The sequence below is a fragment of the Fringilla coelebs genome, assembly GCF_963513975.1.
Source record: "Fringilla coelebs genome assembly, chromosome: 4".
Lineage (NCBI taxonomy): Eukaryota > Metazoa > Chordata > Aves > Passeriformes > Fringillidae > Fringilla > Fringilla coelebs.
The window spans coordinates 1,989,944-2,015,456 of NC_140032.1; the positions used below are offsets into that span (position 1 = coordinate 1,989,944).

At 60.9% G+C, this 25,513-nt stretch overlaps 2 protein-coding genes across 3 annotated transcripts; both read left to right on the plus strand.

Moving 5' to 3' along the window:
• The first annotated feature begins 90 nt into the window (after positions 1-90).
• VPS16 (VPS16 core subunit of CORVET and HOPS complexes) lies at positions 91-14,095 on the plus strand. Its single transcript, XM_084204428.1, has 24 exons — positions 91-222; positions 981-1,069; positions 1,152-1,246; positions 1,932-2,060; positions 2,554-2,698; positions 3,196-3,311; positions 4,167-4,289; positions 5,100-5,155; positions 5,286-5,375; positions 6,082-6,176; positions 6,878-6,954; positions 7,039-7,170; positions 7,249-7,376; positions 7,454-7,489; positions 8,504-8,612; positions 8,686-8,820; positions 8,898-9,006; positions 9,462-9,559; positions 9,902-10,006; positions 11,656-11,733; positions 12,359-12,528; positions 12,599-12,695; positions 13,411-13,514; positions 13,810-14,095. Exons 1-24 carry the CDS (start codon positions 170-172, stop codon positions 13,952-13,954), a joined length of 2,514 nt encoding a protein of 837 aa, XP_084060554.1. The 5' UTR covers positions 91-169; the 3' UTR covers positions 13,955-14,095.
• A 1,194-nt stretch (positions 14,096-15,289) lies between these two features.
• On the plus strand, positions 15,290-25,462 carry IDH3B (isocitrate dehydrogenase (NAD(+)) 3 non-catalytic subunit beta). 2 transcript variants are annotated; one of them, XM_084203865.1, is made up of 12 exons: positions 15,290-15,335; positions 16,046-16,126; positions 17,967-18,059; positions 18,835-18,955; positions 19,091-19,151; positions 20,075-20,207; positions 21,844-21,977; positions 22,661-22,763; positions 23,252-23,398; positions 23,490-23,584; positions 23,668-23,728; positions 25,321-25,462. In XM_084203865.1, exons 1-12 carry the CDS (start codon positions 15,300-15,302, stop codon positions 25,399-25,401), a joined length of 1,146 nt encoding a protein of 381 aa, XP_084059991.1. In that variant the 5' UTR covers positions 15,290-15,299; the 3' UTR covers positions 25,402-25,462. The 2 variants fall into 2 exon arrangements, with proteins under 2 accessions (XP_084059991.1, XP_084059990.1); XM_084203864.1 differs by lacking the exon at positions 25,321-25,462 and adding an exon at positions 24,262-25,265.
• The last annotated feature ends 51 nt before the right edge of the window (positions 25,463-25,513 follow it).

Here is a 25,513-nt window from a genome sequence, read left to right on the forward strand (position 1 = left end):
GCTCCCCATTCACATGGCTGTGCCCTCACCCAAGATGGCGGCGCCCAGCTCTGCGTCACGGCGCGACGTGCGGGGCGTGGCGCGCTGAGGGAAGCGCCGGGACCGCCGGGTCCCGGTCCCGGTCCCGGTTCCCCTCGGCCCATCCTGGTTCCCCCGTCCCGGCCGCGCCATGGATTGTTACACGGCCAACTGGAACCCGCTGGGCGAGGAGACCTTCTACCGGTGAGGGGCAGCGGCGGCGGCCCCGGCCTGAGGGTGCTCGGGGGTCCCGGGGCTGCTCGGGGGTCCCGGCTGTGCTCGGGGGGCTCGGGGGGATGGCAGGGATGGAAAGGGGGTCCCGGAGGTGGCTGGGGTGGGCTCTGGGGCCGCTTCGGTGCCCCGGGGTAGCCGTGGGGCTGGCGGGGACGGGAGTGCCGGGGGGTTGAGGGGGTCCCTGGGTGGACACGAGTCTTGGGGCTGGCTCTGGGGTTCCGGGGGTGTCCCTGGGGTTTGAGGTTTCTTGGAGGAGTCTCGTGGTGCCCGTGGATCTTGGGGCTGGCCGGGAAGGGGGTCCTGGGATGGTTGAGGGGTCCCAGGGAGGGTTGAGGGGTCCCAAGGGGGGTTGAGGGGTCCCAGGGTGGTCTTGGGGTTGGCCGGGAGGAGGGTTCTGAGGGTCTCTGGGGGGGTCCCGAGGTGGCCCCGGCTCCTTGGGCTGGACTGGGGGATTCCGGGCAGTCCTGGGGGTTTGTGGGGTGTCTGTGGATCTTGGGGCTCCTGAGGGTGTCCAGGTTTGGGGTTGGGCACTATCCATGTCTCTTCCATCCATGTGCCCACTGCATGTCTGTCTGTCCATCCATCCATCCATCCGTCCATCCATCCGTCCATCCGTCCATCCATCCGTCCATCCATCCATCCATCCATCCATCCATCCATCCATCCATCCATCCATCCATCCATCCATCCATCCATCCATCCATCCATCCATCCCCGTATCCCTGCAGGAAGCTGGAGCTCTACTCCATGGAATGGGGGCTGAGGGAGGATCTCCGTGACTGTGTGGTGGCAGCTGCCCCATATGGGGGTCCCATAGGTGGGTGCAGCCCCCTGAGCCCCCCTCCCCGAGCTGGGGCTGTGTCCCCCTTGGCTCAGGGACTGTCCCCTCCGTGTCCCAGCTCTGCTGAGGAATTCCCGGCGGGACAAGACCCCCAGTGCCCGCCCGCTCCTGGAGATCTACTCGGCCTCGGGGCTGCTCCTGGCCAGTGTCCCGGTGAGTGGAGGGGACAGACACCCTGGGGCTGGGGTCAGGGGTGTGGGAGCAAGGGGGAGACAGAGCTGCCCTGGGATGGGGTGGGTTTGGAGCAGGAGAATCCCTTCCCTGCTGCCCAGGGGTGGGACAGGAGGATGGGATGGAGTTTGGAGCAGCAGAATTGGGCAGGAGGAGAATCCTCCCTTCATCCTGTCTGGTTCTGGGAGAACAGGATGGAATGGGGTTTGGAGCAGGAGAATCTCCAGAGAGATGGAAGAAGAAGGTGGAATGGGGTTTGGAGCTGGAGAATCCTTTCTCTGCTGATGAGGGATGGAAAAAGAGGATGGGATGGAGTTTGGAGCCGGAGAATCCTTTCCCTGCTGCCCAGGGAGGATGGGATGAGGATTGGAGCCACAGGAGCATCCTTCTTCCCCTCTGCCTGGGGCTGAGGGGGACACGGGGCAGTGGAGGGACAGTGCCAGGACTTCAGGGACCTGCAGAGCCAGGGCAGGTGGGATGCTGGGGCTCTCGATTAGGTGTTGGACCTCCAGGTGTGGTGTCAGTCTTCTGGATGAGGTGTTGGAGCTCTGGATGAGAGGCTGGACCTCTGGATGAAGGGGACAAGCTGTCAGACCTCAGGCAGCCCAGGTGTGTCCCTGGAGGGCCATCCCTGGCTCGGGGCTGACCCTTCCCGTGCCATTCCCAGTGGAAGAGCGGCCCCCTGGTGCACCTGGGCTGGACAGCGGGGGAGGACCTGCTGTGCATCCAGGAGGATGGGACTGTCCTGGTCTACAACCTGTTCTGCGAGTTCAAGCGGCACTTCAGCATGGGAAACGTGAGGGAACGGGGTTTGGGGTGAATTTGGGATGGATTTGGGGTGGATTTGGGATGGGGCTGGTGGGAAGGGACATCACAGCCCATCCCATTCCACCCCTGCCCTGGGCAGGGACGCCTTCCACCATCCCAGGTTGCTCTAAGCCCTGTCCAGCCTGGCCTTGGACACTTCCAGAGATCCAGGAGCAGCCCCAGCTTCTCTGGGAATTCCAGCCCAGCCCCTCCTCCCCCTCAAGCCAGGAATTCCTTCCCAAAATCCCACCCCAATCTCATTTCTCCATTTCCCCCTCATTCTGCCCCTTGTGAGATGCCCTGGCTGGGGTTTGGGGGATGCAGAACCACGGGGAGCCAGGGGCTGTCCCATCCCTCGGGAAGGAGCTGGGATCCATCCCGGAGGGCAGCACATTCCCCTCCTCAGTGCCTGCATCAGCCGAGCCCCGGTGTCCCCGGTGTCCCCGGTGTCCCCAGTGTCCCCTCCCCGCCGTGTCCTGCAGGAGGTGCTGCAGAACCACGTGCTGGAGGCGCAGGTTTTCCACACGGAGTTCGGGACGGGCGTGGCCATCCTGACGGGAGCGCTGCGCTTCTCCCTCGCCACCAACATCGACGACCTCAAGCTGCGCCGCCTGCCCGAGGTCCCTGGTGCGTGTCCCCATGTCCCTCTCTGTCCCCTCTGTGTTCCCTGTTCCCCCTCTTTTTCTCTGTCCTTCGCTGTCCCTCTCTGTCCTCTCTGTTCCCCTTCTGTTTCTCTGTCCCTGTCCCCAATCCCTGCTGTCCCTCTGTCCCACATGCCCCTCTATTCTGTCTCCACTGTCCCTCTCTGTCCTCTCTGTCCTTCCTGTTCCCCTTCTGTCCCTCTGTCCCCCCATCCCCTTGTCCTTGTTTCTCTGTCCCCAGTCCCTGCTGTCTCCCTGTCCCACATGCCCCTCTCTTCTGTCCCCACTGTCCCTCCTGTCCCCCTCTGTCCTTCTCTGTCTCCACTGTCTACCCCTGTCCCCACTTTGTTCCATGTGTCCCCCCCTTGTCCCACCATCCCTCATTGCCCTCTGTCCCCAATCCCCCTCCCTGTCCTTCCCTGTCCCCCTGTCCCCTCTGTCCCTCTCTGCCCATGTCCCAGGGGTGTCACACTGTCCCCTCAGGGCTGCAGAAGCCCCCTCCGTGCTGGACCGTGCTGGCCCAGGACAGGGTGACCATGGTGCTGCTGGCCATGGGACAGGAGCTCTTCCTGCTGGACAACACCTCCTGCTCCGTGCTGGTGAGGCACTTTGGCAATTTGGGACAGGGCTGCACTGTCCCTGCTGTCCCCACTGTCCCTTGGGGCGTTCCCAACGCCTTCCCCTGTCCCCTGGGATGCTCCCAGGTCATTTTCCCATCCCAGATGCCTCCAAGGCCCCTGTTGGTGACCCCCCTGTCCTGACCACGCCACTTGGGGGTCACTCTGAGCCCCCACTGGTGTCCCCTGGTGACCCCCCCGTCCTGGCCATATCAGTTGGGGTCAGTCTGAGGTCCCAATTGGTGACCCCATTGGTGACCTCCCTGTCCTGACCATGTCACTTGGGGTCACTCTAAGCTCCCATTGGTGACCCCAATAGTGACGCCCTATTCTGACCATGCCACTTGGGGGTCACTCTGAGGTCCCCACTGGTGACCCCTCTATCCTGATCACACCACTTGGGGGTTACTCTGAGCCCCCATTGGTGACACCTGGTGACCCCTCTGTCCTGACCACGCCACTCAGGGGTCACTCTAAGGTCCCCATTGTGACCCCCCTGTCCTGACCATGCCACTCAGGGGTCACTCCAGCGGTGCCCCCCTGTCCTGACCATGCCACTCAGGGGTCACTCTGAGCCCCCATTGGTGTCCCCTGGTGACCCCCGTGTCCTGACCACACCACTCAGGGGTCACTCTGAGGTCCCCATTGGTGACCCCCCTGTCCTGACCACGCCACTCAGGGGTCACTCTGAGGTCCCCATTGGTGTCCCCTGGTGACCCCCCTGTCCTGACCACGCCACTCAGGGGTCACTCCAGCAGTGCCCCCCTGCCGTGCCCGCACCCTTGCCGTCACCCTGAGCCTGCTGGTGTCCCCGTTGGTGTCCCCCTGTCCCCGCAGACGCCCCCCGGGCTGAGCCCCTCGGCGGGGCCGTTCGTGCGCATGGCCGTGTCCTTCACCCACCGGCACCTGGCGCTGCTCTCCGACTGCGGCTCCGTCTGGATGGGAACGGCCTCGCTCAAGGTGAGACATGGCATGGCCCTGCCTGCCCCAGGGATGGCCCTGCCTGCCCCAGGGATGGCCCTGCCTGTCCCAGGGATGGCCCTGCCTGCCCCAGACATGGCCCTGCCTGCCCCAGACATGGCCCTGCCTGCCCCAGGGATGGCCCTGCCTGCCCCAGGGATGGCCCTGCCTGCCCCAGGGATGGCCCTGCCTGTCCCAGGGATGGCCCTTCCTCCAGGACAGGGACAGCACCTGCACATCCCTGCCTGCCTTTGAGAATTAAAAAAAAAAATCTTTTCCTGCCATTGATAATAGTAGTAGTAGTAGTAGTAATAATAATAATAATAATAATAATAATAATAATAATAATAATAATAATAAATCTTTGCATGCCATAGGTAATAAAAAATAATAAAACTTTGCCGGCAATTGATAATTAAAAAAAAAATCTTTGCCTGCCATTGGTAATAATAATCCCAAATCCAGCCTTCTTGCCTTCTTCCTTTCACCATCAGCCAGGAGCTGCAGGAAAGTTTTTCCCATCTTGCTTGGAGCCCTGGTTGCTTCCAGAGCTGGATCTGGAAGTTCCTGTGGGACTCTCTGGTGGCCCCAGCACCCAGTTCCCATTCCCAGTTCCCATTCCCAGTTCCCATTCCCATTTCCCATTCCCATTTCCCATTCCCAGTTCCCCCCATTCCCAGTTCCCATTCCCAGTTCCCTCCATTCCCAGTTCCCATTCCCAATTTCCCCCATTGCCAGTTCCCATTCCCAGTTCCCATTCCCAGTTCCCCCCAGCAGTGTCCCTGACCCCTCTCCTCTCCCCTCCCACAGGAAAAGTTCTGTGAGTTCAACACCGGCATCCGATCCCCGCCCAAGCAGATGGTTTGGTGAGCTGCCTGTCCCTGTCCCTGTCCCTGGCAGTGCCCACCTGGCCCCCCCAGCCCTGTGGGACCCTCAGGTGTCCCTGCTCTGGGTTTGGGGTCCCCAGGGCCGGGTTAAGGGGTTGGGGTCCCGCAGGTGCACGCGGCCCCGCAGCCGGCAGCGCGCCGTGGTGCTGGCCTGGGAGCGGCAGCTGATGGTGGTGGGCAACTCCTCAGAGTGCATCCGGTATCCTTTGGGGACAGAGGACACGCCACGGGCTGCTGCCACCTCCCCTGGCACCCCAGCCACTGCCCCCGCGGGTCCCCTCGGTGCTCTGGCATCAGGGATGCTCCCAGGTCCTTCCCTTGTCCCATGGGATGCTCCCAGGTCCTTCCCCATCCCATGGAATGTTCCCAGGTCCTTCCCTTGTCCCAGGGGGTGCTCACAGGTCCTTTTCTCTCCCATGGGATGTTCCCAGGTCCTTTCCCTGGCCCGTGGGATGTTCCCAGCCCCACTGTGGCTCCCAGGTCCTTCCCTTGTCCCAGGGGATGTTCCCGACCCCACTCTGACTTCCAGATCCTTTTCTGTTCCCTGGCATGTTCCCAAGTCCTTTCCCCATCCCATGGGATGCTCCCAAGTTCTTCCTCCATCCCATGGAATGGTCCCAGGTCCTTCTCCCATCCCATGGAATGGTCCCAGGTCCTTCTTCTGTCCCAGGGGATGTTCCCAGGTCCTTCCCTTGTCCCAGGGATGCTCCCAGGTCCTTTCCCATCCCGTGGGATGTTCCCAGGTCCTTTCCCATCCCGTGGGATGCTCCCAAGTCCTTTCCCATCCCCTGGGATGCTCCCAGGTCCTTTCCCATCCCGTGGGATTCCTGTCTCTCCGCGCTGTCCCGGCAGTGCCGGGGTGGCCCCGGAGCCGTGTCCGTGGCCGGCCCTTAGCAGGAGCTCAGCTTTGTCCTGGATGAGGATTCCTACCTGGTGCCTGAGCTGGATGGGGTCAGGATCCTGTCCCGCAGCTCCCACGAGTTCCTGCACGAGATCCCAGGCGAGTTCCCTGCCCTCCTGGGCCTCTGGGATGGGGGAGCCTGGCACAGGAATTCCCAGAGGAGCTGTGGGTGCTCCATTCCAGGAGGGTCCCGGGGCAGGTTGGACACTGGGGCTTGGAGCACCCTGGGATGGTGGGAGGTGTCCCTGCCCATGGATGGGGTGGGATGGCATGGGATTTCAGGTCTTTTCCAACCCAAACCATTCCAGAATTGTGGAGCTCTTTTGCTCTGTGAGAGCTGGGAATGTTCCCCTGGAGAAGGGAAAAATCCAGGGAATCCTCAGAGTCCCTAAAGGGGCTCCAGGACTGGGGACAGGGCCTGCAGGGACAGGAGCCAGGGAATGTCTTCCACTGGGAAAGGGGAGATTGGTCTGGGCTTTGGGCTGGAAGGAATTCCTGGCTGGGCTGGAATTCCCAGATTTGCTGTGGCTGCCCCTGGATCCCTGGCAGTGCCCAAGGCCGGGCTGGATGGACTCAGATCCACCTGGGATAGTGGGAGCTGTCCCTGCCCATGGAGGGGATGGAATTGTTGGGATTTAATGTCCCTTCCCACCCAACCCATTCCAAGTTCCCGGTGCTGGAGGGGATCACAGAAGGAGATCATGGAAGCTGTAGGGTGCTGGCAGGTCCTGGCAGAGGGACCAGGTGCCGCCCCCAGGCTGGAGCAGCCCCTCATCCCCGTTTTGTGCCCATCCCTGCAGAGGCCAGCCAGGAGATTTTCCGCATCGCCTCCATGGCTCCGGGCGCTCTGCTGCTGGAGGCGCAGAAGGAGTACGAGGTACACCCTCTTCCCAGAGAGCCCCCCGGGCTGGGAGCCCAAGGGATCTGTGTCCCAGGGGTTCCCATTCCCCTTTTCCTGCAGAAGGAGAGCCAGAAGGCCGACGAGTACCTGCGGGAGATCCGGGAGCAGCAGCTGCTCCCCGAGGCCGTGGGCCAGTGCATCGAGGCTGCGGGCTACGAGCACGAGCCCGACACCCAGAAATCCCTGCTGAGGGTGAGCCAGCAGCAAGAGGAGGAGGAGGGAGCATGAAGCTGAAGGATTTTCCCTGATTTTTCCCCATGGCTCCCACAGGCAGCTTCCTTTGGGAAGTGTTTCCTGGATAAGTTCCCCCCGGAGGGGTTCGTGCGCATGTGCCAGGACCTGCGGGTCCTCAACGCCATCCGGGACTACCAGATCGGGATCCCGCTCACCTTCACCCAGTATCCTCCTCCTGCAGTGGGGTCAGGGCCTGCCCGGGGCACCTGTGATCCCAAATGTGCCTTGACTGTCCCTGCAGATACAAACAGCTCACCATCGAGGTGCTGCTGGACAGGTGAGAGCCCCACGGCCCCCGGAGCATCCTGAGCCTTCCCGTGGCTCCCCATCCCAAATTCTCTGTGCCACAGTGCCCATCCTGATATCCTCATCCCACATTGCATAGCCCAAAATCCCCAGCCCACATTCCCCATTCCAGGGTTCCCATCTTTCAAATCTATCCCGAACTCCCCATCCCACAGTTCCCATCATATTCCCATATCCAGGGGCTGAGCTGCTCCCAGCACTTGGGCAACTCCCAAACCCAGCCCAACTCCTCAATTCCCTTTACCCCTTCAATATGTCCCCTGACACCTCCATGTCCCCTGACACCCCTGGTGTCCCCTGTCCCCTCCATATCCCCCTGTCCACCCATGTCCCCTGACCCCCCCATGTCCCCCTGTCCCCCCTGTGCCCTCTTTCCCCTCATTTCCCCCTCACCCCTTCATGTCCCCTGACCTCTCCATGCCCCCTCTCCCCCCTGGTGTCCCCTGTCCCCTCCATGTTCCCTGACAACCCTGGTGTCCCCCTGAGCCCCTATATCCCCCTGTCCCCCCATGTCCTCTGTCCCCTCCATGTCCCCCAACCCCTCATGTGTCCCCTGACCCCCTCAGGTGTCCCCTGACTCCCGGTATCCCCCTGACTCCTCCATGTCCCTCTGTTGTGCCCCCATGTTCTCTATCCCCCCAGTGTCCCCCTGTCCCCCTATGTCCCCTGACCCCTCCATGCCCCCTGACCCCTTGTGTGTCCCCCTGACCACTCCATGTCCCCCATCCCCCTGTGTCCTCCTGTCCCCTCCATGTCCCCTGAACCCCCTGGTGTCCCCTGACCCCCCCATGTCCCCCTGTCCCCCTGTGTCCTCCTGTCCCCTCATTTCCCCCTCATCCCTTCATGTCCCCTGACCTCTCCATGTCCCCTGTCCCCCCGGTGTCCTCTGTCCCCGAGTGTTCCCTTTCCCCCTGTGTCCCCCTGACCCCTCCGTGTCCCCCTGTTGTCCCCTGTCCCCCTGAAGTCCCTGTCCTGGTGTCCCCAGGCTGGTCCTGCGCCGCCTGTACCCTCTGGCCATCCGCATCTGCGAGTTCCTGCGCCTGCCGGAGATGCAGGGTGTCAGCCGCATCCTGGCGCACTGGGCCTGCTACAAGGTGAGGGGACACCCGGGGACACCCCCAACCCCGCCCTGGGGACACCTGGGGACGCTCCTCGGTGTCCCCACAGGTGCAGCAGAAGGACAAGTCGGACGAGGAGGTGGCCCAGGCCATCAACCAGAAGCTTGGGGACACGGCGGGCATCTCCTACTCGGACATCGCCACGCGCGCCTACGACTGCGGCCGCGCCGAGCTGGCCATCAAGGTGGGCTGGTGGCCCGGCCAGGGGACACGGGCTGGCACTGCCACCCCGGGTGACACACGCTGCTGTCCCCTGCCCAGCTGCTGGAGTACGAGCCCCGGAGCGGCGAGCAGGTGCCGCTGCTGCTGAAGATGAAACGGAGCAAACTGGCCCTGGGCAAAGCCATCGAGAGCGGGGACACCGACCTGGGTGAGGGGACAGGGGGAGCTCTGGGGGGGTTTGGGGTCTGGGGGAGCCTTTGGGGGTGTGTTGGGGTCTGGGACAGCCCTTTGGGGTCTGGGACAGCCCTTTGGGACCGTTTTGGGGTCTAGGACAGCCTCTTGGGACTGTTCTAGAGTCTGGGACAGCCTCTTGGGAAAGTAATAGGGTCTGGGGGAGCCCCTTGGGAGTGTTTTGGGATCAGGGGGAGCTTCCTGGGAACATTTTGGGGTCTGGATGAATCCCTTGGGATCACTTTGGGGTCTGGGAGAGCCCTTTGGGAATGTTTTGGGGTCTGGAAGAGCCTTTTGGGAGCGTTTTGGGGTCTGGGGGAGCACGTGGAGGATCAGGGGGACACAAAGGGGATTGGGAGGTGAAGGAAAAAACCCCAAACAAAACCCTTCTGTCCCTGTCCCTGTCCCCTGTCCCTGTCCCTGTCCCTGCAGTGTACACGGTGGTGCTGCACCTCAAGAACGAGCTCAACCGAGGCTCCTTCTTCATGACCCTGCAGAACCAGCCCGTGGCCCTGAGCCTGTACCGCCAGGTGAGCACCCCAAAAACCCTCTGAGGGACCCCAAAAACCCCTGAGTGATCCCAAAATCCCCTGAGGGACTCCAAAAGCCCCTGAGTGACCCCAAAAACACCTTGAGACCACAGCCTGTACTGCCAGATGAGGGACAGGGACACCCCAAAAACCCCCTGAACCCCCCTAAAAACCCCTGACACCCTCCCCCGTGAGTGACCCCCACCCCAAAACCCCTGAGCCACCCTGAGGAGCTTTACAGCAGCAACTGTCCCAAAATCCTCTTGACCCCAAAGGTGTCCCTAACCCCAAAGGTGTCCCCCTGACCCCAAAAGGGACCCCAAATGTCCTGTCCCCCCCCAGTTCTGCCGGCACCAGGAGCGGGAGACGCTGAAGGATTTGTACAACCAGGACGACAACCACCAAGAGCTGGGCAACCTGCACGTGCTGGGGGGCTACGGCCAAAAGGTCAGCAGGATTTGGGGTTTGGGGTTTGGGGTTTGGGATGGGGAAATTGTGGGATTGGGATGGGGAATGGGGCGTTTTGGGGGGCTTTGGGGGTGCTCAGGGGGTCACCAGGAATTGGGCAACCTGCACGTGGTGGGGGGCTACAGCCAGAGGGTCAGCAGGATTTGGGGTTTGGGGTTTGGGGTTTGGGATGGGGGAATGGGGGGCTTTTCGGGGGCTCAGGGGGTCACCAGGAGCTGGGCAGCCTGCACGTGCTGGGGGGCTACAGCCAAAAGGTCAGCGGGGTGTGGGGGAATTTGAGGTTTGGGATGGGGGAATTGTGGGATTGGGATGGGGAATGGGGGGTTTCAGGGGTGCTCAGGGGGTCACCAGGAGCTGGGCAACCTGCACGTGATGGGGGGCTACTGCCAGAGGGTCAGCAGGATTTGGGGTTTGGGGTTTGGGATGGGGGAATGGAGGTGTGGGTGTGGGAATGTGGGGGTTTGGGGGTGCTCAGGGGGTTTTCGGGGGCTCTGGGGGTCACCAGGAGCTGGGCAGCCTGCATGTGATGGGGGGCTACAGCCAGAGGGTCAACGGGGTGGGATTTTAGGTTTGGGGTTTGGGATGGGGAAATTGTGGGATTGGGATGGGGACTGGGGGGTTTTGGGGTCTTTGGGGGTGCTCAGGGGGTCACCAGGAGCTGGGCAACCTGCACGTGCTGGGGGGCTACAGCCAAAAGGTCAGCAGGGTAGGGGGGATTTGGGGTTTGGGATGGGGAAATTGTGGGATTGGGATGGGGAATGGGGGGTTTTGGGGGTGCTCAGGGGGTCACCAGGAGCTGGGCAACCTGCACGTGCTGGGGGGCTACAGCCAAAAGGTCAGCAGGGTTTGGGGTTTGGGGTTTGGGATGGGGGAATGGGGGTCTTTTCGGGGGCTCAGGGGATCACCAGGAGCTGGGCAACCTGCGTGGGCTGGGGGGCTACAGCCAGAGGGTCAGCGGGGTGTGGGGTTGGGGAATTGCAGGATTTGGGGTGGGAAAATTTGGGATTGGGATGGGGGAATTGTGGGATTTGGAATGGGGGAATGGGGGTCTGGGTGTGGGAATGTGGGGTTTCGGGGTTGCTCAGGGGGTCACCAGGAGCTGGGCAGCCTGCATGTGCTGGGGGTCCACTACCAGAGGGTCAGTGAGGGTGGGAATTCTGCAGTTTGGGGTGGGAGAATTGTGGGATTTGGGATGGGGAAATGGGGTGATTTGGGATAGGGGAATTGTGGGATTGGGATGGATCTGGGAATTACAGGATTTGGGATGGATCTACCTGGGAACTGTGGGATTTGGGATGGGGGGATGGGGCTCTGGGTGTGGGAATGGGGACTTGCCAGTTTGCAGCCCAGGGCTGTGGGGGACCGTGTCCGTCCCATGCCACGTGTGCCAGGTTTGGGATCCTGCCCAGGGGGTCAGGATCTATCCTGGGATCCCACCCAGGGAATGATGTCCCTGTGCCGTGTCCCTGTGCCATGTCCTTGTCCATGTCCCTGTGCCATGTCCCTGTGCCATGTCCCCATGTCCATGCCTTGTCCCCGTGTCCATGCTGTGTCCATGCCATGTCCCCATGTCTGTGCCATGTCCCCATGTCCCTGTGCCATCCCTGTGCCATCCTGTGCCATCCCAGCGCATCGAGGGCCGTGTGGCCGCCCTGCAGAACGCCCTGGACGAGTTCTACAAGGCCAAGAATGACTTTGCTGCCAAGGTGAGAGTGCTCGGGTGCCACCAGGGACACCAGGGACAAAAGGGACAAAGTCACCTGAGCCTGCCCTGGGGACAAGGCTGGAGGGCTGCCTGTCCAGGGGCATGGCTGGAATGGGGACACTGGGGCTGGTACAGGGACCCCAGAGCTGGAATGGAGACCCTGGAACTGGGACAGGGACCCCAAGGCTGGGACAGGGACCCTGAGGCTGGGCTGGGGACATTGAGGCTGGGACAGGGACACCAAGGATGGAATTGGGACATTGAGGCTGGGACAGGGACTGCAAGGGTGGGACAGGGCTCTGGAAGGGACCTCAGGGCTGGGATGGGGACCCTGGAACTGGGACAGGGACCCCAAGGGTGGGACAGGACCTCTGGGGCTGGGCCAGGGACCTCAGGGCTGGGACAGGGACCCCAAGGGTGGGACAGGGACCCCAAGGGTGGGACAGGGACCCTGAGGCTGGGCCAGGGACCTCAGGTTGGGTGGGGACTCTGGGGCTGGGCCAGGGATATCGAGGCTGGATCAGGGACCTCAGGGATGGGACAGGGACATCAAGGCTGGGCCAGGGACTCTGGGGACATCAAGGCTGGGCCAGGGACCCCACCCCAGAGCTGTCCCCGTGTCCCAGGCCACAGAGGAGCAGATCAAGCTGCTGCGGCTGCAGCGGCACCTGCAGGAGGAGCTGGACAAGCCCTACCTGGACCTGTCCCTGCACGACACCGTGGCCACCCTCATCCTGGACGGGCACCACAAGCGCGCCGAGCAGCTCTACCGGGACTTCAGGATCCCAGACAAGAGGTGGGCACGGGCCCTGGGGGGCTGGGGGGGCTCCAGGGACAGCCCTGACCCCCTGTGCCCCCGTGCCCAGGTACTGGTGGCTGAAGATCAACGCCCTGGCCACCCGTGGGGACTGGGAGGAGATGGAGAAGTTCTCCAAGAGCAAGAAGTCACCCATTGGGTACCTGGTGAGAGCTTGGGCTGCCTCAGTCACCCCTTCACTGTCCTTCCAGCATCTTCCTCCCCTCCCTGCCCTCCCATCCTCTTCCTCCCCATTCCCACTCCACCATCCTCTTCCTCCCCTCTCCAGCTCCACCATCCTCTTCCTCCCCTCCCTGTCCTTCCCACCCTTTTCTTCCCCTCTCCAACCCTCCCCCTCTCTTCCTCCTTCTCCAGAGGTCCCATCCTTTCCTTCCCATCCTCTTCCTCCCCATTCCAGTTCTCCCATCCCCTTCCACCCTTCTTGAGCTCTCCCATCCTCTTCCTCCCCTCTTCATCTCTTTCCATCCTCTTCCTCCCCTCTCCATCTCTCCCATTCTCTTCCTCCCCTCCCCAGCTCTACCGTCTCCTTCTCTCCTGCTCCATCTCCCCATCCTCTTCCTCCCTTCTCCTGCCCCCCATCTTCTTCCCTCTCCAACCCTCCCTTCCTTTCCCTCTCTTCCTCCTTCTCCAGCTCTTCCCATCCTCTTCCTCTCCTTTCCACCTCCACCATCCTTTTCCTCCTCTCTCCATCTCTCCCATCCCCTTCCTCATCTCTCCCATTGCTGCTCTTCCACCATTGCCCTCCCTTCTCCATCTCCCCACCCCCTTCCTCCCTCTCCAGCCTCTCCATCCTCCTCTCCCTGCTCTTCCTCACCTCTCCCTGCTCTTCCTCACCTCTCCCTGCTCCTCCTCCCTCCCCAGCCCTTCGTGGAGGTGGCAGTGAAGCACCACAACCGCTTCGAGGCCAAGAAGTACGCGCCGCGCGTGCCGCCCGAGCAGCGCGTCAAGGCCTTCGTGCTCGTGGGGTGTGTTGGGGACATCGGGGGGACCCTCGGGGGACATCCTGGGGATCCTCAGGGGACATCCTGGGGACCTTCAGGGGACATCCTGGGGACCCTTAGGGAGAGCATGCAGGGGACCCTCGTGGGGACACTGGGTTGTGGAAACACGCAGTGGAACTCCCTGTGGGGCAGCAGCGGGGGTGACACCCACGGGAGGCTTTGGGGACACCGGGAGCCACCAGGCCGGTGGGACAGCGATGGGAAGGTGGGGGTGTCCTGTGTCCCCATGCTGTCCCCTCACTGCTCTCTGGTGTCACAGGGACCTGGAGCAGGCAGCCGAGGCGGCCATGGAGCGCAAGAACGAGGCCGAGATGAGCCTGGTGCTGTCCCGCTGCTCCCCCGGCACCGACGGGGCCCTGGCAGAGCGGCTCAACCGGGCACGGGCACAGCTCCTCAAGAAGTGACCCTGGGGACACACCAGGGACACCCCCAGGACACCGCAGGGACACCCCCAGGGACACCCCGGGGACACCACCAGGGACACCCCATGGACACTGCCAGGGACAACCCCATGGACATCCCGGGGACACCCCATGGACACTCTGGGGACACTCTATGGACACCCCAGGGACACCCCCAGTCCCTCTGGGGTGTCCCTGTCCCCTGGCAGCAGCTCCCAGCCTTGTCCCTGCTGGATGGATGGCACAGATGGCACTGCTGGGGACAGGGTGGTGCCCTCCCTGCCTGTGCAATAAAGAGAAGAGCTCCGTGTCCTGTGTCACCGAGGAGGGCGTGAGGCCTTGGGGACACCGCGATGGGTGGGGGGGACAGTGGGGACTCAGCGGGGGTTCAGGAGCGGTTGCAGGGGCCTGGAAGGGGACGACACTGGGTGTCCCCAAGGGTCACTTGAGGAGGCAATGAGGGGACATTGGGGGAGTCCTTGGGGGGACATTGCTGGGGTCCCAGGGGGACATTGGGGTGACATTGTGGGGGTCCCAATGGGGTCCTAGGGGGACATGTGGGGGGGGGGGGGTCCTTGGGGGGACATTGTGAGGGTCCCAGGGGGAGACATTGAGGAGGTCCCAGAGGGGACATTGTGGAGGTCCTAGGGGGACATTGAAGAGGTTCCAGGGGACACATTGTGGGGACATTGGGGGAGGTCCTTGGGGGTATATTGCAGAGTGCCTGGGGGGATATTTGGGGAGGGGTCCCACGGGGACATTGTGGGGACACTGCGGGGGGTCCCAGGGGGACATTGTGGGGACACTGGGGGGGTCCCAGGGGGACACTGGGGGGTTCCCAGGGGGGCACTGGTGGGTCCCATGGGGACATTGTGGGGACACTGGGGGGGGTCCCAGGGGGGCATTGGGGGGTCCCAGGGGGACATTGTGGGGACACTGGGGGGGGTCCCAGGGGGACATTGTGGGGACACTGGGGGGGGTCCCAGGGGGGCATTTGGGGGTCCCAGGGGGACATTGTGGGGACACTGGGGGGGGTCCCAGGGGGGCATTGGGGGGTCCCAGGGGGATATTGTGGGGACACTGGGGGGGGTCCCAGGGGGACATTGTGGGGACACTGGGGGGGGTCCCAGGGGGGCATTTGGGGGTCCCAGGGGGACATTGTGGGGACACTGGGGGGGGTCCCAGGGGGGCATTGGGGGGTCCCAGGGGGATATTGTGGGGACACTGCGGGGTGCCGTTCCCGCGCTATCTCGCTTGTCCGGCAGGGGGCGCCACAGGGCCAGCGAGGCCCCGCCCCTTTGACGTCACGCGCCCGGCCCTTGCCGCGATGCACTTTGGGCTCTCAAAGATGGCGGCGCTCAGCGCGGGCCGGGCGGCGGCAGCGGTGAGGGAGGGACGAGACAAGGGCGGCGAGGGGACAGCGGGCTCAGCCGTGGGGACTGAGGGCGCGGAATGCGGGGAGACGTCGCTCTGGGGTGGCACATCGGGTTAGGGGCGCCGGGCAGGGTCAGGGGGGTCAAACGGGGTCTGACCTCATCGTTCTCTGGGCTGTGAGGGGTCGGTGAGGGCTGGGAGGGGTCAGTGACGGCTGGGGGGGGTCCGTGAGGGCTGAGGGGGGTCCGTGAGGGGTCAGTGAGGGCTGGGGGGTCCGTGAGGGGTCGGTGAGGGCTGGGGGGGATCCGTGAGGGATCGGTGAGGGATGGGGGGGGGGTCCGTGAGGGATCGGTGAGGGCTGGGGGGGTCCGTGAGGGTCGGGGGAGTCTGGGGGGTTCAGACGGGTCTGGGGGAGGTCAGACGGATCTGGGGGATCACTCTGGGGGTGTCAGACGGGTCTGGGGGGTTTAGACGGGTCTGGGGGATCAGTCTGGGGGGGTCAGACGGGTCTGGGGGATCAGTCTTGGGGGGGGGTCAGACGGTCGGGGGGGTCAGTCTGGGCAGAGTGTGAGGTGAGGGCCGGGGGGGTTCAGTTTGGGGGTGCGGGAGTTTCAGGCTGTGTTGTGGGGGTGTCATTTTGGGGGTGACATTGTTGGCGTGGGGAGGATTTTGGGGGTTGGGGGAGGATTTTGGGGGCTCTCTGACCTGTGGCACCCGCAGAGCCTCCTGCGTGCCCAGAGCCTCGGGGCATGGCGGGGGCTGGGCACCTCGGCCACCCTCCTGCAGCAGGCCCAGGCCAAGGTGAGCAGGGGCTGAGGGGATCTGGGGGCAAGGGAGGCTCAGGGGGAGCTTCTGACCCCCAAAACTCCCTGAGAGGATGGGGGACGGGGTTGGAGAAGGCCTTGGGGAGGTTTGGGTGGGATATTGGGATGATTCCTTCTTGGGGAGGGCAGTGGGGTTTGACATCCCTGGGGATGTGGCACTTGGGGACATGGCCAGTGGTGGCCCTGGCAGTGCTGGGGGGGTCTCTGAGGTTTTTCCCAGCCAGAAAATTCCCTGATTCCATGGGAATATGGCTGAGGGAAGGGCTCAGCCCTGAGTGTGACCTTGAGGCGCTGCCCTTCCCTCAGCTCTGCCTCCTGATATTTCACATTTGTGCCCTGGACATTTGATTCCAGCTTATTTAAAGCTCCCCATTTGTGGCTCTCAGCTTTCCTTCCCTCTCTCCCCTCTTCCTTCCCTGTTCCCTCTGGGGGTTTGGAGTTTCCCTGGCATTGCTGGCAGGGAATTCCCTGGGCTGGGTCTGAGGGGTTCCTGCTGGGAGCAGCTCCCGGCAGGGAATTCCAGGCTGGGGAAGGAGGGGAGGGATGGGTGGGACATCCCAGGAGTGGTCAGTGCAGCTTTCTTGTGGTCTGGGCCATGAAAATGGGGCTTGGCAAAATTCCAGGACTTCCTGAGGGCAGGGAGCAGGATGAGGGGATTTAGGAGCACCAGGCTGTGCTGGGATGTGGGTTTGGATAATGGGGAGATTCCTCCTGGGAAGAGAAATGGGGTGTCCTCATCCCTGGAGAGATTTGGGTTGGATATTGGGAAATTCCTCCTAAAATGCCTGTCCAAAATTCCATGGGATCCTGAGGGCAGGGAGAAGGAATGAGGGGATTTAGGAACACCAGGCTGTGCTGGGATATTGGGAAAATTCCTTCTGGAAAAAGTCATGGGGTGTCCTCATCCCTGGAGGGATTTGGGTTGGATATTGGGGAAATTCCTGCTAAAGATGCCTGTCCAGAATTCCATGGGATCCTGAGGGCAGGGAGAAGGAATGAAGGGATTTAGGAGCACTGGGGATTGGGTTGGACACTGGGGAAATTCCTCCTGGAAGGAGAAGGGGAGAGTCCCTATCCCTGGAGATATTTGGGTGGGATATTGGGGAAATTCCTCCTAAAATGCCTGTCCAGAATTCCAGGAGTTCCTGAGGGCGGGGATGAGGGGGTTTAGGAGCACGGGGCTGTGCTGGGAGCTCTCAGGAATCCCTCTGGGCAGAGGCTGAGGTTATTTCTGGAAGTGCTGAGCAGGACAAGGTCCCTCCGCGGTGTCGGGTGTGCTCAGGGCTGGTGTCACCCCCGGGGTGGCCTCAGGACAGGGACAGGGACAGGCACAGCTCTGTCCTGGGCTGGCTTTGGGGCCCTCAGGACAAGGCTTGGAGGGGCTGTAGCGAGTCCAGGGACAGGATGGATTTGGAGAGGGGGAGAAAAGGGGGATCAGGGGGGACCCTGTGGCTCTGCACAACTCCCTGACAGGAGGGGACAGCCGGGGGGTGGGGAACAGGACAAAGGGACACGGCCCCAGGCTGTGCCAGGAGAGGTTTGGATGTCCCCAAGGGTCCCCTGGGAGGACATTGTGGGAGTTTTCCTCCTGGGAAGGGCTGTCCAGCCCTGCACAGCTCCCCATCCCTGCAGGGATTTCCCAACCACCCCGTGGATGTGACACTTGGGGACAATGCTCAGTGGTGGCCTTGGCCCTCCCTGCAGGGCTTTCCCAAGCCAGACGTTCCATGTCCCCATCACTCCGTGTCCCTGTGGGTGTGACAGGACCCTGGGTGTCCCTTTGGCCCAGTGTGGGGTGACCCTGCTGTGTCTCCCAGTCCCACAGGGCTGAGGGGACATTCCAAGTGACAATGCTGCCAGGGGACGGCGTGGGCCCGGAGCTCATGCACGCTGTCAAGGAGGTCTTCAAGGTATGGCCACGGCCAGGGGACACCAGCAGCAGGTGGCCCAAGTGTCCCTGCCTGTCCCTGTGTGTCCCTGCCTGTCCCTGTGTGTCCCTGAATGTCCCTGAGTGTCCCTGCTTGTCCCTGTGTGTCCCTGCATGTCCCTGTGTGTCCCTGTGTGTCCCTGCCTGTCCCTAAATGTCCCTGAGTATCCCTGTGTGTCCCTGTTTGTCCCTGCCTGTCCTTGAGTGTGTGTCCCTGTTTGTCCCTGCCTGTCTCTGTGTGTCCCTAAATGTCCCTGTGTGTCCCTGCTTGTCCCTGTGTCACTTAGTGTTCCTGCATGTCCCTATGTGTCCCTGCCTGTCCCTATGTGTCCCTGCCTGTCCCTGTTTGTCCCTAAATGTCCCTGAGTATCCCTGCCTGTCCCTGAGTGTCCCTGTGTGTCCCACAGGCAGAGGGTGGGTCCCCATTTCTGGAGGGATTTGGGATAATTGGATTTGGGATATTGGGAAAATTCCTCCTAAAAAGGACTCCCAAAGGAGAATCCCCATCCCTGGAGGGATTTTCCAGCCCTGTGGATGTGACACTTGGGGACATCCCAAGGGGTGGCCTTGGCAGTGCTGGGGACATCTCAGAGGGTTTCCCCAAAGGAAATGTCCCATTATTCTATCAGTGCCCCTGTTCATTGGCACTGAGGTGATCCCAGTTCCCTCCTGTCCCTGAGCACGGCCCTGGGTGGCCCAGGGCTCCTGTGGTGTCCCCGAGGTGACCCTGGGTGGCCCTGTCCCTGTCCCTGTCCCAGGCTGGCAATGTCCCCGTGATCTTTGACGAGCACCACCTGAGCGAGGTGCAGAACACGGCCTCCGAGGAGAAGCTGGACAAGGTGGTGGACTCCATGAAGGAGAGCAAGGTGGCCCTCATTGGTGAGCACCTGGCCTTGTCCCTGTCCCTGTCCTTGTCCCTGTCCTGCCCTTGACCCCTCAGGCTGTGCCAGGGGAGGGTTTTGTGGGATTCTGGGACAATTCCCCCGTGTCCTGACCCTGCTCCGTGTCCTGCAGGGAAGATCCACACACCCATGGAGTACAAGGGAGACCTGGCATCCTATGACATGAGGCTCAGGTGAGGGAAATTCATTAATTAATCATTAATGAGTTATGGGGGAGAGGAAAGGGCTGAGGGATTTGGTGTGGGCTGGGAAACAAAACTTCCAGTGGGACCCTGAGAGGTCCTGGAGAGGGGAGTGACCCCAGTTGTGTCCCCTGGGACTTGGAGGGGACAGTCACAGGGGAAAAAATCCATTAATTATTAATTAATGAGTTATTGGGAGACGAAACTCCATAGCCAGCAGCTGTCCCTGCTGACTGATCCCGCTTCCATGGAAGTTCTGGACATGCTGGGGTGGATCCCAGAGTTTGTCACTGGAAAAACCCTGTTAATTAATAATTAATGAGTTATTGGGAGACAAAATTCCATAGCCTGGAGCTGCCGCTGTTGACTCATCCTGCTTCCCTGGAAATTCTAGAGATGCTGGGGTGGATCCCAGAATTTGTCACTGGAAAAACCCTGTTAATTAATAATTAATGAGTTGTTGGGAAGCATAACTCCTGAGGGACCATCCGTGGCCAGGAGCTGTCCCTGCTCACCCTGGGGTCCTGCAGCGGGGGTGGCCCCAGGGACTTGGAGGGAACAGTCACTGGGGAAAAAACATTAATGAATGTTATTATTAATGTCATTATTAATTAATGAGCTATTGGGAGGCAAAACTCCATAGCCAGGTGCTGCTCCTGTTAACTGATCCTGCTTCCCTGGAAATTCTGGAGGTGCTGGGGTGGATCCCAGAACTCATCACTGGGAAAACCCTGTTAATTAATGATTAATGAGTTACTGGAGGCAAAACTCCCGAGGGATGATCCCTGGCCAGGAGCTGTCCCTGCTCACCCTGGGGTCCTGCAGAGGGGGGTGGCCCTGCCGTGTCCCCAGCGCTCAGAGGGGACACGGTGGCCCCGGAGCAGCTCTGGTGACCGTGTCCCTGTGTCCCCCAGGAGGAAGCTGGACCTGTTTGCCAACGTGGTGCACGTGAAGAGCCTCCCTGGCTACCAGACCCGGCACAACAACCTGGACCTGGTGATCATCCGGGAGCAGACCGAGGGCGAGTACAGCTCCCTGGAGCACGAGGTGGGACACTGCAGTGGCACCTGCAGGGGGACAGCTCAGGGAGGCACTAAAGGGCTCCAGGAGAGCTGGAGAGGGGAAAAGGGGGAAAAAATGGAAAAAGGAATGGTTGGGTTTTAGGGATCAGGGATTATAAAAAAAGGGGACAGAGGATGGAGGGACAGGACTTCCACTGGGAATGTGGAGATTGGGCTGGGATCTTGGCAAGGAATTGCTGGCTGGGCTGGAGTTCCCAGATTTGCTGCCCCTGGATCCTTGAAAGTGCCCAAGGCCAGGCTGGATCCATCTGGGATAGTGGGAGGTGTCCCTGCCCATGGATGGGGTAGGAATGGATGGGATTTCAGGTCTTTTCCAAACCATTCCAGGATTGTGGAGCTCTTTTGCTCTGTGAGAGCTGGGAATGTTCCCCTGGAGAAGGGGAAAAGTCCAGGGAATCCTCAGAATCCCTGAAGGGGCTCCAGGAGAGCTGGAGAGGGACTGGGGACAAGGGACAGAGGGACAGGAGCCAGGGAATGGCTGCCACTGGGAAAGGGGAGATTGGGCTGGGATCTTGGCAAGGAATTGCTGGCTGGGAGGGTGGGCAGGGGCTGGGCTGGAATTGCCAGATTTGCTGTGGCTGCCCCTGGATCCCTGGCAGTGCCCAAGGCCAGGCTGGATGGATTTGGATCCACCTGGAACCGTGGGAGGTGTCCCTGGGTGGGCTGGGGTGAGCTCCAAGGTCTCTCTGTGAGTCCCTGATTCCCTGCTCAGCACACTCAGGACCTGCCTGGAGCAGTGGAACTGGGGGAATATTTTGGGATAGGAGCACACCCAGCCCCAGGGAGGGCTGGGGTGGCTGCAGGGGGGACAGTCCCTGGCAAAAGGGACAGTGGCACATGGATATTGTCCTGGGTGAACCCTGGTGGGAATGGAGACACCAGTGGGGAGGAGAACTGGACAGAAAAGGCAAATCTGGGCTGAGATTAGAACAAATTGTAATTGAAACAAAATGATGATGATTAGAAAAATTCAATAATTGAAACAAAATCATGATAACAATAAAAACAATTAAATAACTGAAACAAAAAGATGACGATAAGAACAATTAAATAATTGAAACAAAATAATGATGATGATGAGAACAATTCAATAATTGAAACGATGATGATGATAATAATTGAAGCAAAATGGTGATAATAAGAACTATATAGTAATTGGAACAAAATTTTAATGATAAGAAATGTTTAATTGAAAAAATCTTGATGATAAGAATTAATAGTAAATATAAATACATTTAAGAATAATAAATATAATAATACATATAATAAATGTGGTGAATAAGAATAACTAATAATAATGATAATGGTAATAATAATAGTAGTAGTAATAATAAATATAAGGAGACTGAAGGTAAGATAATAAATATTATTAATAATGATGATGATGATAATAACTATAGTAATAGGGGAGGGAAGATAATTATTAATAATAATAAGAAGAAGAATAGGAGAGGGAAGGTAATATAATAGTAAATAATAAAAATAATAGTAATTTTAAAAATAATGATAAGGAAGGGAAGAGAGGCCAGAGCAGGCCAGGTGTGAGGGTGTGGGGGCCAGGCTGGGGTGGCTGTGCCCAGCTGTGACCCCTGTGTCCCCAGAGTGCCAAGGGGGTGATCGAGTGCCTCAAGATCATCACCAGGGCCAAGTCCCAGCGCATCGCCAAGTTCGCCTTCGACTACGCCACCAAGAAGGGCCGGGCCAAGGTCACAGCTGTGCACAAGGCCAACATCATGTGAGTGGCACTGCCACCCCCTGTCCCCTCTGCACTGCCCAGGCCACCTGCTGTGGCCTCAGTGTGAGCTGCCAGTGCCCAAAGGGGCTCCAGGACACCCGGGAGGGACCTGGAGGGGCGGGAGAGGGGGGAAGGGCTTCAAGGTGGAAAAAGAGAGATCAGGGTGGGGTCTTGGGAAGGAATTCCTGGCTGGGCTGGAATTCCCAGATTTACTGGGGCTGCCCCTGGATCCCTAACAGTGCCCAAGGCCAGGCTGGACACTGGGGACTGGAGTGAGGGAGATCAGGATTTCCCTGGAATTGGGGTTTTTCCCTCACTCTGCTCCCAGCCAGGAGTGAGCAGACACTGACCTGCAGCTGCTGCTGATCAGATTTTTTGATAAATCAGCGTCCAGATATTCGCAGGGCAGCATCTCCATAACAACTCTGTCCCCATGGATTGTGGGATCACTGGTTTGGGGTCATTCCTGCAGAATCCCAGGCTCTGGAATGATTGATGGGAGTCCCTGGACAGCTCCTCCTGCACCTCCCACTGGGGACAAATCCCCTTCCCATCGGGGAGAGGTGGGAAAAGCAGGAGGAGGAGCCCCCAAGGGTGTCCTAGATCCCAGTTCCTGCTGGATCCCTCCAGCCCTGCAGGATTTCCCTGCTGCCCCCCAACCTTTCCTGGTGTTCCCTGTGCAGGAAGCTGGGGGATGGCCTGTTCCTGCAGTGCTGCAAGGAGGTGGCAGAGCTGTACCCCAAGATCAAATTCGACACCATGATCATCGACAACTGCTGCATGCAGGTGAGCCAGGCCCCTGAGTGTGTCCCCATCCCTTGTGCCTGTCCCTGGTCCCTTCCCACCTTACCCTGAGGAGGTGGAACCTCCAAGCCTGGGCACACCAAGCCCACCTGGCCCCAGGGTTGTCCCTGTGCCAGGCAGGAGCCCCCCCAGCATTCCCAGCTCTGTCTCACCTGGGCTCCGGGGCCATCCCAGTGCTGCTCCTGGGGGGAATTTGGGGGGTTTGGGGACCTGGGTTCCTGCAGCCTCACTGAGGCTGGGCATGTTTCTATCCCTAAGAATTCCCCTTTATAGCCCCAAAAGCTCCCCAGTCCCCTCTCTGCTGCTGCAGGCAGTTGTGCCAAACATGGAAAGATTTGGGTTGGAGACACCTCAGAGCTCATCCAGCCCCACCACATCTGGGCTCTGCCCCCTGTCCCAGGGTGGGGCTGAGCTTCCCCCCAGCTGTTCCAGGCCTCACTGCCCCATTCCCATTCCCATTCCCATCCCAGCTGGTGCAGAATCCCTACCAGTTTGACGTCCTGGTGATGCCCAACCTCTACGGGAACATCGTGGACAACCTGGCCGCGGGGCTGGTGGGCGGCGCCGGCGTCGTGCCCGGCGAGAGCTACAGCGCCGAGTACGCCGTGTTCGAGCTGGTGAGGAGGGGCAGCCCAGGGGCATCCCAGAGCACAGTCCCCAAGGCTGGCAGGGTGGCATGATCCTGTCACGGTGCCCTGTGTCCCACAGGGAGCCCGGCACCCCTTCGCCCAGGCCGTGGGCAGGAACATCGCCAACCCCACGGCCATGCTGCTCTCGGCCTCCAACATGCTGCGGCACCTCAAGTACGTGCTGGGCTCTGAAGGGGGTTTGGGGGGGGCTGGGGGGGTTCTGAGGGGCTGACCTCCTGCTTCCCACTCTTTTCCAGCCTGGAATACCACTCCAACATGGTCTCGGATGCGGTGAAGAAGGTGATCAAAGGTGGAAAAGTGAGTGCAGGGCAGCGGGTCGGGCTGGTGGTGCCTGGGTCACTTTCTCTGGCTGCTCTCTTCTTCCCAGCTGGAATTCTGGTTCTTCTCCTCTTCCCAGCTGGAATTCTTGGTTCCTCTCTTCTTCCCAGCTGGAATTCTGGTTCCTCTTCTCTCTCCAGCTACAATCCCAGGCCCACAGCTGTGTCCAGCCCCTGTGGTCATGTCCTGGAGAGGGAGGGACTTCTGGCAGGGCTGGGGAATCCACCATGGCCTTGTCTGCATTTGGGTTCTCGGCAGGGACCTTCTCCAGCCCCGTTCCCATCCCAGGTCTTGGCAGGGCTCTCAGGGACTTTTCCATGTCCCCACGTCCATCCCAGATCCTGGCATGGTTCTCAAGGGACATTCCACAGCCCCGTTCCCAGCACAGGTCCTGGCAGGGCTGTGGAGGGTCCCTGCTGTCTCTCTCTCTGCTGTCCTGCCCCTCTCCCAGCCATTCCCTCGTTCACCAGAGCCTTTCCCCCATTTCTCCCCTCCCTGTGTTGGATTTGCAGGTCCGGACCCGGGACCTGGGCGGTTACTCCACCACTTCCGACTTCGTCAAGTCCGTCATTGACAACCTGCACCCCAACTATGGGGCTTAGGACCCCCAGCAGCACCCCCAGCGCCTCGGCCCCCTCCCCAAACCCCCTCCCAGCCCCCCTAGGGAGGAGGGTGGCCCAGGAACCCTTCCCCATCCCCCACAGGAGGCGACCAGTGTGGATTTTGGGGTTTTACTGGGTGGTTTTGGGGAGATGGGGCAGCGCCCCTGAATCATAGGCAGCTCCTAGGGACATTGGGACCACCCACCATGACTCTGGGACCCCATTCCCATGGGATCCCCACTACTGGATCATCATCCCTGTGGGACCAGTGGGATTCTTGGATCCCTGTGAGAACAGGACCTTGGACTGTGGGACCAAAGTGGCTGTGGGATTCCCATGGGATCCTTAGGAATGTGGGACCCCTGTTCCTGAGGGACCAGTGTGATTGTGGGACCCATCCCATGCAGCTTTCAGCAATAACCAGGGCGACATCCCCCACCCTCCACCTCCTTGGCAGCTGCTGGCACAGGGTCCCCACGGTGTGGGGTGACCCTGGAACACTCCAGACCTGGGGCAGGTGGGGAGGTGCCTCCTGTGCCCCCCAGTCCATGGGAACTGGGGAGCTGCAGGGCTCTGAGCAGAGCTGGGAGCTGATCCCAGAACCCTGTGCCGTGGGGCTGGGCCTGGTGCCACCCCGGGCTCTGGGCTGTGCCATCGTGTTGTGCTCTGTATTCTGCTTTGCTAATAAAGGCTCCAATGCTTCCCTCCTGCCCTGCCCTGGGGCAGCTTTTGGGGTGCTGGGGCTGCTGAGCTGGGGGTCCAAACTGGACTTTTAGGGCACCCCTGAGCTGGTGTGGGTCATAGGGGTCACCATCCCCTCCACACATCTCCAAGGCACAGGAACAATTTTGGGGGTGCAGAGGGCTCCAGGGAGCCCAACCCCCCAGTGCCACAGCCCAGCCTGGGGCCGGGGGGACCCCGCTTTTGCAGGTCCCCTGCTGGTCCCCCTAACCTCCCGTCTCCTTGCAGGTGCGCACGGCGGACATGGGGGGCTACTCCACCTCCATGGATTTCACCCAGGCTGTGATAGATGCCCTGGAGGTGCAGTGACCTCACCCCGCCCCTGGCGACTCCAATAAAGTGGCCTCAGGTGTGACCGTGCTGCTGTCAGCGTCCCTTGGCCCGGGCAGCTGCTGGTGCCAGGGTGACCCCCGTGGGGACA